At 36.0% G+C, this 9,614-nt stretch overlaps 2 protein-coding genes across 3 annotated transcripts; both read left to right on the plus strand.

The window, feature by feature from the left end:
• Nucleotides 1–584: 584 nt before the first annotated feature.
• Nucleotides 585–3,301, plus strand: LOC125780134 (peptidoglycan-recognition protein LC-like). The gene is made up of 4 exons (XM_049461766.1): nucleotides 585–1,839; nucleotides 2,087–2,263; nucleotides 2,662–2,813; nucleotides 2,909–3,301. The coding sequence occupies exons 1-4, from the start codon at nucleotides 1,524–1,526 to the stop codon at nucleotides 3,299–3,301; spliced, it is 1,038 nt and encodes a 345-aa protein (XP_049317723.1). The 5' UTR covers nucleotides 585–1,523.
• Nucleotides 3,302–6,168: 2,867 nt separating this feature from the next.
• On the plus strand, nucleotides 6,169–9,084 carry LOC105231288 (peptidoglycan-recognition protein SC1a/b). 2 transcript variants are annotated; one of them, XM_011212496.4, is made up of 4 exons: nucleotides 6,173–7,324; nucleotides 8,014–8,199; nucleotides 8,411–8,550; nucleotides 8,614–9,084. In XM_011212496.4, exons 1-4 carry the CDS (start codon nucleotides 6,997–6,999, stop codon nucleotides 8,992–8,994), a joined length of 1,035 nt encoding a protein of 344 aa, XP_011210798.2. In that variant the 5' UTR covers nucleotides 6,173–6,996; the 3' UTR covers nucleotides 8,995–9,084. The 2 variants fall into 2 exon arrangements, with proteins under 2 accessions (XP_049317728.1, XP_011210798.2); XM_049461771.1 differs by lacking the exon at nucleotides 8,014–8,199 and having other exon boundaries at nucleotides 6,169–7,324.
• Nucleotides 9,085–9,614: the final 530 nt, after the last annotated feature.

The raw sequence follows: 9,614 nt of genomic DNA on the forward strand, positions 1-9,614 counted from the left end.
AAATGCCAAAGCATGTTCTTTCGAATAATAATAAACATTCTTTATTAAATTTTAAGTTTCTGTGGGTTTTCGTTTTTAAAAGGTAGGGAAACTCGAAATGAATCACCCTTTAGTAGGTATCTATTATACTTATATTTATCTGATCATACAAGCCATATACTAATACGTATTTTTTATATTATATGTTACTGTTCACACATCTTATGCATGGAATACTCAGTGAATTCAAGCTTTCAAATGTACAGTTAAGAACAAAACAATAGACGTCATCGTCTCGCATTGATCGGGAAGCTCCCTCCATGCAAATCATATATGTTAATCAGAAATTACTGGCAACCACAAGAAAGCCCTCCGATTTGTGATCAAATATCAAGATGAATGTTCTCTATAAAATAAAAATGCTGAAGTTAGAGAAGTTGTGGAATTAGTTTTTTGCCATATAGTCATTACTTTTAACATCGACTACCTTGAAAAGGATTTTATAAAGCATTCTTAGCCTGTAGAAAACCACTAAAGGTTCAAAGCTATTTAACATAACTCTGCAATCCAGGCGGGGTTCGCATGGAGAAATCACAATCGCAAACCCGCAACTATAAACAATTGGCAAGTTAACGCTACATAAAACACACGACTGTAGCAGTAAGATGATATTTATGCAATTCTTTTCTATTTGCCAATCATCAGTTTCCACCTATATTTTTATTAATTATTCAATCTGCTCCATTATAGAATATGCACAGATCAAACAGTATTTCATTGTTCTCCAGACGTTGCACATCTGCAAAGACAGCATCGCTTTAGTTAACTGTTCTCACTCACTATGCTTTTCAAGGATCACAAGCTTCTTGTCATTACCGTCAATATCTTGGTGATCGGATTCATAATATACACAATAATCGCTATCAGTTAAATGTAATCGCAAAAACAAATATCGTATAAATAAATTACCGTTATTTTTCATTACAAAAACATAGTGGATTGCAGTATTTATTTTAGAACAATGGGGACTGGGCTCGGAAACTAGACAGCAAAATAGGGAACTTTTGCCAAATAAAAGGCTATAATGTAAGCTTCTTACTCTTATTGTACAAGATAGGCAAGAGCGCAGGAGTCGCAACAAAGGACCTGTTTTGGCAAGAGTATGCATGAGTAGCTGCGTATTTTTGAAACCGAAAATGTTACATCTTTTATAAATTAGCCTAATTAAAAAAAATATACTTTTTGTGCAGATTTATGATTCGCTTAATAAATACTATGTAATCAAGTTATGAGCCGTTCTATCAAAATATGTAACAACGAACTGATACTTGCCGAATGCACCTTCACAATACGTAGTTTGTACTCTTGTGAGAGTTTCACGCATTCATACAATTCCACAGAAGGCGTTTCTGTTTCTGACACTAAGGCGAACGTATTAGCGATTGTAGGGGAATTTTCTTTTGGGAGATAAACATTTAACTCGAAACTAATTTTTCATTTTTTTAATATGTCATATTGCACTCAATTTTCAAGCATCGCGAAGAATGGATCGCAAAGTAGTGAGTATTTGTCGGGACTGCAATGCACCGATCTACCTATATTCGCTTGCCAAGGATCGTGAACACCAGAGACCTTGTTTCGGCGAGTCCGACGAATATTGCAGCAACTTAGAGAATCCACCGGAGCCCTTCTGTAAAAATGTTAGTTGGTTGTGTGAAAGTTGCTATTATTCAACCGCTGAAAGTGTTCATCATGAAAACAATGATTGCAAGTGCAAATCGAAATCACCAAATCAAATTGAAACAAGATACACCAATTTGCTCGACTTAGACAAGACATGTTTGGATTTGGTACAAAGAGGTGAGTTGCAACATACTATCCACACTTTTTTGCAGTAAAAACTGAACTTTAATCTATTCTAATGTTGGATATAGTAAAAGCTCACGGTAAACTCACTATATCCTTGCAAAAGCAGAACCAAACAATTTGATTCTCAATTTTGTGCAGAATGATCTGTAGAACATTTCTCGCTATAAAAAGAATATAAAAATAATGGTACGTCGAGTTTTGAGACATAACTTTATTTTCGATTTTTGCCTCATTCCAGCCACTGTCGCAGAAGCCAACATTTCTGCCACGCAATACAAAGCGCATACATCCATGCTTAATCGGCGAGTGGTCATACCTATTGCAGCTATAGCATTGTCAATAATATTAATCGGGCTGCTGTTTTTCACTGAAGGAAGGAGTGGATTCTTCAAAGAAAACAAGAAGTCAATGCAAGGTATTCCATTAAATGCAACCCTGGGTATTAAAATATAAACATGCTACATACTAACACAAACATATTTACAAAGTCATTGCCTCCGGTTGTAAACTTTTACACTAATTGTCCGTTAATGTAAGGAAATTATTAAAAGTGAGAATAATTTGATTAAAATATAGGGATAGGTCACTTATGTACTTATAATAGAAAAATTATTATTCTCTGTATTTGAGTGGAAAGTTATGATTCTTATTCAAAGGAGTTTTTAAATCATTAGAAATTAGCGCGCAATCGCAAGGAAGTGCTCTTCATAAAACAAATCATCGAATTTCTACCCGACTATGAACTCATTAATAAAAATGAACTGAGAATAACTTATTGAATTTCCTAACATGATCTGTGCCTATGTTTTGCAGCGGATGATAACGTGGGAGGGGGCAAGATATTGCGAATTGTTCCACGTGATGCCTGGTTAGCCCAGCCGCCTTCAAGTGATCCGTTACCTTTGGCGACGCCCGTCAAAAAAGTCATTGTTCTACCTACGCGCACGGATGATTGCGAAACGCAGGTGAGTTGTCAGTAATACAAGAAAAGGCTTATCAATTTAGTATATACCATGGCAGATGAATTCATTGTTTACCGATTTCAAACTCTTTCTTCCAGACCACCTGCGTTCACAGGGTGCGCATGACACAAACTCTAAACATCGAGTCTCAAAATCACGATGATATTATCTACAACTTCCTTATTGGCGGCGATGGCAATGTGTATGAAGGTCGTGGATGGGATGCGATCGGTGCGCATTTGCGCGGCTTCAATTCGGATAGTATTAGTTTCGCCTATATTGGTACTTTTAAAAAGCAGAAACCTTCGGAAAAGCAAATGGACGTCACAAAATTGCTGCTTGCCGAAGGTGTACGACTTGGTAAACTCTCACAAGATTACAAGATATATGGAGCATATATGTTGGATCCGACTTCGACGGATGTTCAGTCGGATGAGTTGTACAACAGTTTCAAGGGTTGGCCACATTGGTCTGAATACGTATCTAACTAAGGCACAATATACAGTAGCGGACAAAAAAAGAGGACACCTTAGAAATGTGTGATTATTTGATTTTATTTAAACATGTGGACTTATATAAAAACAATTTTTTTAAACTAGTAATAATAATAGAGACATCAAAATGCCTTGATTTAATATTTCGTGCCGCCTCCTTATTTTTGTATCACGATTTTTATTCGTTCGGGCATGGAATCAACTTACGATAGTAAAATTTGTGCCGGTATACCGTTATAACAAATGTCCTCAATTATTCGGTTAAGTTCTGTCAAAGTCCTTGATTTCTGCCTGGTTATCCGCGCTTTCATGATGTGCCAAAGATTTTCTATGGGGTTTATATAAGGACTGTTCCCAGGCCAGTCCAGTGATAAAACACCCAATTCTGCTAAATATTTTTTTATCTGAATAAAATTAAAATGTGTATTATTGATGTCTTTGTAAAAATGAAATGTTAATAAGGTTATGTAATATGAAAAACTGTGTCTTATCGATTTGGCTCGATGGCATGGCGCAGAATCATCCTGAAACTTTATGTTGTCCATATAGGAAAAGTGCTCTTCAATTGAAGGGACCAGGTTTCCTTGTAAGATCTGTTGGTATTTATTGGCGTTAATATTTCCATCAATCAACACCAAATGTCCAACACCATAATAGGAAAAACACCCCCAGATCATCCGACTCCCCCCCTGCCTGACTTACGTTTGACACACTCATTACGGAAACGTTCACTAACTCTTCTGCGAACATACGACATTCCCTCTGAACCGGAAATGTTAATTTAGAACTCATCTGAAGATATGACTTTTCTCCAATCTTCTGTGGTCCTGGTTTCGCCCATTGGAGGCGTTTTTGTCGAATTATTACTGTCAATAGTGGTTTTTTGGCAGGTCGGCAGGCAGTTAGTCCGGCTTCTTGGAGGTGCCGTCGTACTTTTCGCGTACTGATTTCTGAACTTCGCTTCTGATGTCTTCAGCTGTTTTAAATCTGTTATGAATACTAATCCGCTTAATATGGTGGTAGTCTTCTTCGGGCGTCCGGAACCCGTTTTGCGTTTTAAAGACTTAGTCTTCGCATATTTCTGAAGGAAAGCACCGACAGCAGTTTGCTAAAATTTATTTTACCACTAATTTCACTTATATTCAAGTTTTGCAATCGCAAAGCCAAAATTGTGGCTTTATCAACTTCAGCCAGTTTTGGACTTTTTCCACATTTCATTTTATTTGCAGCCATGTGTATACTCAGGAATATAAATAAAAGCGTTTTAGCGTAGCTGAATAATGTACATACTAAAATAAATACTTATTTGTATAACAAAGTTTGATTTGTTACCACTACTTCGATTTAAAGTCACTACAACTAAGTGTCCCGTTTTTTTGTCCGCTACTGTATATGTACATATATTGCATATATGTGTCATTGGAGTCTAAATAAATATTTATAATATTTTTTTGAAATTTCTCAAGTTTTACCATTTTATTACCAAATAAATGTAAAACTTAAGCATATTTTTTAAAATAAATCATCTGAATAAGTGGGCGTGGCACAACTAAGTTTAACATACATACTTATATCTTCTTAACTACTAAGCCTACAACCATCAAATTAGCCCACATACTCGTATTATAAGAACGTCTATCGACGATGTGAAAATGTAAAATAATCCTGCTCACTCCCCATATAAAGGTACTGTTAAAAACTAGTAAATAAATAATAAATCAATAACTAATTACGCCAGAGACATCAAATTTTACCTCCCAGATGGTATGAGAGGCTTTATGGGAGCCGGTGTGAAAATTGGACCATATTTAGAGACCCGAGCGACCGATTTCGACAAAATTTCGTTTGGCATTATACTTGCATTCATATGTCACAGAACAAAAATGGAGGAAATCGGCCAACAACCACGCGTGCTTCTCATATAGCACAATTTTAAATATATATATAAAAAATTACCTTGATTTCGATCCTCTGGTTGACGTTCTACACTTTAAAGTATTTTTCTGGCTTTGATTCTTGCAAATGAAAGCGTATAAAATGTTCGTTTGCACCCGAACTTAACCTTTCTTACTTGTTTTTTTTGGTTTCATTTAAATTAAATAATTTCAAATTCAATATTGCATGCAATTCCCATGGATTCAGTTTTGCTTTGCAGAAATAAATATTCTGTTCGAATATATACATATGTGCATATATAACATACATATATGTATATATGAGCATCTGAATAAATGTCTCATAAAATTAGATGAAAGCACTGCATAAAAGCATATACATTTAGATAAATACATATAGTAGGTATCTATTATATATCTCTCCGATCATACAAGCCGTATACAAACATACTCAGTGAATTCAAGCTTTCATATGTACAGTCCAGAAAAAAGTAATGCACTCGATCGTTTTTTCTTGGAGTTTCGGATTGATCGCGATGTCCATACATGTAATCATGTAGACATTAATCAAAAATTGCTGTCAGCCACGAGAAACCCCTCCGATTTGTGATCAAATATCAAGATGAATGTTCTCTATATAATAAAAATGCTGAAATTAGAGAAGTGGTGGAGTTAGTTTTTTGGCATATATTCAATACTTTAAAATCGACAGCCTTGAAAAGGATTTGCATTCTCAGCCTATAGAAAGCATATAGCAATAGCATGTAAAGCTATTGAACATAATTTTGCAATCCAGGCGGGGTTCGCACGGAGAAATCACAATTTCAAACCGGCCACTATAAGCACTTGGAAAGTTAACGCTATATAAAACACACGACTGTAGCAGTAAGATGATATGCAATTCCTTTCTATTTGCCAATCATCAGTTTCCACCTATAATTTTTATTAATTATTCAATCTGCTCCATTATAGAATATGCACAGATCAAACAGTATTTCATTGTTCTCCAGACGTTGCACATCTGCAAAGACAGCATCGCTTTAGTTAACTGTTCTCAACTCACTATGCTTTTCAAGGATCACAAGCTTCTTGTCATTACCGTCAATATCTTGGTGATCGGATTCATAATATACACAATGATCGCTATCAGTTAAATGTAATCGAAAAACAAATATCGTATAAATAAATTACTGTTATTGTTCATTACAAAAACATAGTGGATTGCAGTATTTATTTTACAACAATGGGGACTGGGCTTGGAAACTACACAGCAAAATAGTGAACTATTGCCAAATAAAAGGCTATAATGTAGGCTTCTTACTCTTATTGTACGCGGTAAGGAAAAACGAAGGAGTCGCTAGAATGGAACTATTTTGCAAGAGTTTGGATCTGCGTATTTCTTAAATCGAAAATTTTGCATTTTTGCCAATTATGCTAATCTTCCAACTTGTCTGAAATAGTAGTTTTTGTGCAAATTTATGTTTGGCTTAATAAATACCAAGTAATCAAGTTATGAGCCGCCCTATCAAAATATGTAAGCATATGCAGCACAGTGCATACATACGAGTATACATATACGAACAGATACTTGCCGAATGCACCTTCATAATACGTAGTTTACAATCTTGCGATAATGCATTCGTGCATTTCCACAGAAGATGTTTCTGATCTGAAGCTAAAGTGCACGAATTAGCGATTGCAGGGGAATTTTTGTTTTGGAGATAAGCATTTAACTTGAAACTATGAACTTTCTTTCTAATATGTCGTATTGCATTCAATAATCTAACATCGACGAGAATGAATCCCAATGTAGTGTTAATTTGTCGGGACTGCAATACATTTTCGCTTTCCGCTGATAAATCCCACCAGAAATTCCTCCAGCCCGTCAAGTATTGCACCAATTTGGAGAATCCACCAGAGCCCTTCTGTGAAAATGTTATTTGGCTCTGTCAAAATTGCTATCATTCAGCCGTTAAAAGTGTTAATCGTGATAATAATGATTGCAAGTCAAAATCAGAATCACGGAATCAAATTGAAACAAGATATACCAATTTGATTGACTTAGAGAAGCGTATAGAGGCACTAGAGAGGCATCTCAAAGCATGTCCGGATTTGGTACAAAGAGGTGAGTTGCTACATACAATCCACACTTATTTACAATAAAAACTGAACTTTTAACTACTCTAATGTTGGATATACATATGTACATAGTTAAAACATAAGGTCAACTCACTTCTTTCTTGTAAAGGCGGAACCAAAACATTTAATCTCAAATTTTAAGAATTAAGATCACTGATCTGTCTTCGAAATAAAACGTTGATTTTCAATGCAAATATACATATATTTGATTGTATCTAGTGTCCGGCTTCATTGTACATAATACAAGGGCATAAGTATTAGAGCGGGCCGATTTTTTCTATAAAATCGTGTATGCGGGAAATGTTCTACGGAACATTCTGAACAACTTTTTTTTTTTAAATGTGGGTCTAAAACCTGTTTCGTGCCTGCGATTTTTAGGGCTAATTCTAAAAAACCTGAATTATCGGTTGTATGGGATATATGGTAGGTGATATAGTTGTCAGATCTGACCGATATGGACAAAAGATCATATAAATATTTAATTCAATTCCGGCATTTCGAAAACTGGCGCACAATTTTTATAATCCCAAAACAATTCTCCCTAAAAATGTTTAGACCTATAGTCTCAAAGAAAATCACAGAATAATCCATAGAACATTCAATCGACGCGCTATAACTAATATGATATGTCGAGTTTTGAGACTTAACTTTACATCGATTTTTGCCTCGTTCCAGCCACTAACGCAGAAGCCAACGGTTCTGCCACGCAACAGAAAGCAGTGCATGCATCCATCCTTAATCGGCGAGTGCTCATACCTATTGCAGCTATAGCATTGTCAATATTAATCGGACTGCTGTTGTTCACTGCAAGGAGTGGAAACAAAGAGTCATTGCAAGGGATTCCAGATAATGCAACCCTGGGTATTAACACAAACATACTACATACTAATGTAAACATATTTACATAGTCATTGCAAACGGTTGTAATCGTTTAGCACTGTTTGAAAAATTCTCAAAACTGTGGATAATTTCACGATATTTGAGTGGAAAGCAATAGCTATGATTTATATTTAAAGAATTTTTTTAATTACAAGTTACATTAACATACATTTTTAAACCGCCCTCATTCCAGAATCTCGACCAAACTCGCTTTTGTTAATTAGTAGAGATGAATGGTCTGCGCAGACTGAGCCAGAAGGAATGCAGAAACTGCAACTCCCAATAGAACGGATCATCATTGCACATATTTCTACAGCACAATGCGAAAATAGGGTACGTCACAAGTGAATATGTGTTTAGAGCATACATATATAGTAGATATCTACATACTTACAGGTCCAGTGTGATGCAAGAGTACGAGATGTGCAAGCCTTTCATATACACTCAAATGGTTGGGGCGATATCGGTTATAATTTTCTAGTTGGAGGCGATGGTTTAGTATACGAAGGTCGAGGCTGGTACAACCAAGGCGCCCATACTGCAGGCTATAATGGAAATAGCATCTGCATTGGATTCATCGGTACATTTAATGTGGAAGTGCTCACAGAAAACGACTTGAAAGCAGCTCAATTACTCATCGATGAAGGAGTGAGGTTGGGAGTGCTCACTGGAAACTACCGACTTTATGGAGCCCGACAGTTAAGCGCCACTGAAAGTCCCGGAAAAGCACTGTATAGTATAATAATGAAGTGGCCACACTGGAGCAGAAGCATCTGAATAATCATATTATATTTAAGACTTCTCTTAACATTAGAGATCTAATAAATAAATATTAAGTAAAAAATAGCCATATTTGATACACTTGTATATGAATGATTTCCTAAATTATTCAGATGTAAATTCGATATAAATTAGTGATCATTGTTAAGTGTTATTCTTGTTTTTTATTGACGTCCGCTTACGTTGTTATAACCGAGTTTACAAAAGCGCCCCTTTTTTTTCCTTTTCGCTGTTTGGCGACGATTGGAGATTCCTTCTCCACCTGGTCTTTCCAACGTAGTGGAGGTCTTCCTTTTCTTCTTCTTCTAACTGCAGGTACAGCGTCGAATATTCTCAGAGCTGGAGTCCATAAATCTTTCACAGAATCTTTCTCTCGAAAACTCGTAACGCTGACTCAACAGATGTTGTCGTCGGCCATGCCACAGAGAGGACTTTACTTCTCAGTTGCCTACTCAGTCCGAAGTTGGCAAAAGTTATTCTGCTTTGGATTTGGCTGACGTTATTGTAGGTGTAAATTTTTGTTTGCAAGTCTGAAGAAATTATCCACGACTTTGCAGTTATGACTGTCAACAGTGATGTCAGGTCGCGAGAGCGACGACTGTTTGTTTAACGACAGG

Source organism: Bactrocera dorsalis, unplaced genomic scaffold, assembly GCF_023373825.1.
Source record: "Bactrocera dorsalis isolate Fly_Bdor unplaced genomic scaffold, ASM2337382v1 BdCtg110, whole genome shotgun sequence".
Taxonomy (NCBI): domain Eukaryota; kingdom Metazoa; phylum Arthropoda; class Insecta; order Diptera; family Tephritidae; genus Bactrocera; species Bactrocera dorsalis.

Excerpts from the sequence above, each read along its gene's own strand:
- LOC125780134 (XM_049461766.1), top strand. The coding sequence starts at position 1,524 with ATGGATCGCAAAGTAGTGAGTATTTGTCGGGACTGCAATGCACCGATC. Across the intron at positions 1,840-2,086 it reads TTTGGATTTGGTACAAAGAG|CCACTGTCGCAGAAGCCAAC; the intron begins GTGAGTTGCAAC and ends GCCTCATTCCAG. Across the intron at positions 2,814-2,908 it reads CGGATGATTGCGAAACGCAG|ACCACCTGCGTTCACAGGGT; the intron begins GTGAGTTGTCAG and ends TCTTTCTTCCAG.
- LOC105231288 (XM_011212496.4), top strand. The coding sequence starts at position 6,997 with ATGAATCCCAATGTAGTGTTAATTTGTCGGGACTGCAATACATTTTCG. Across the intron at positions 8,200-8,410 it reads TCCAGATAATGCAACCCTGG|AATCTCGACCAAACTCGCTT; the intron begins GTATTAACACAA and ends CCCTCATTCCAG. Across the intron at positions 8,551-8,613 it reads CAGCACAATGCGAAAATAGG|GTCCAGTGTGATGCAAGAGT; the intron begins GTACGTCACAAG and ends ACATACTTACAG.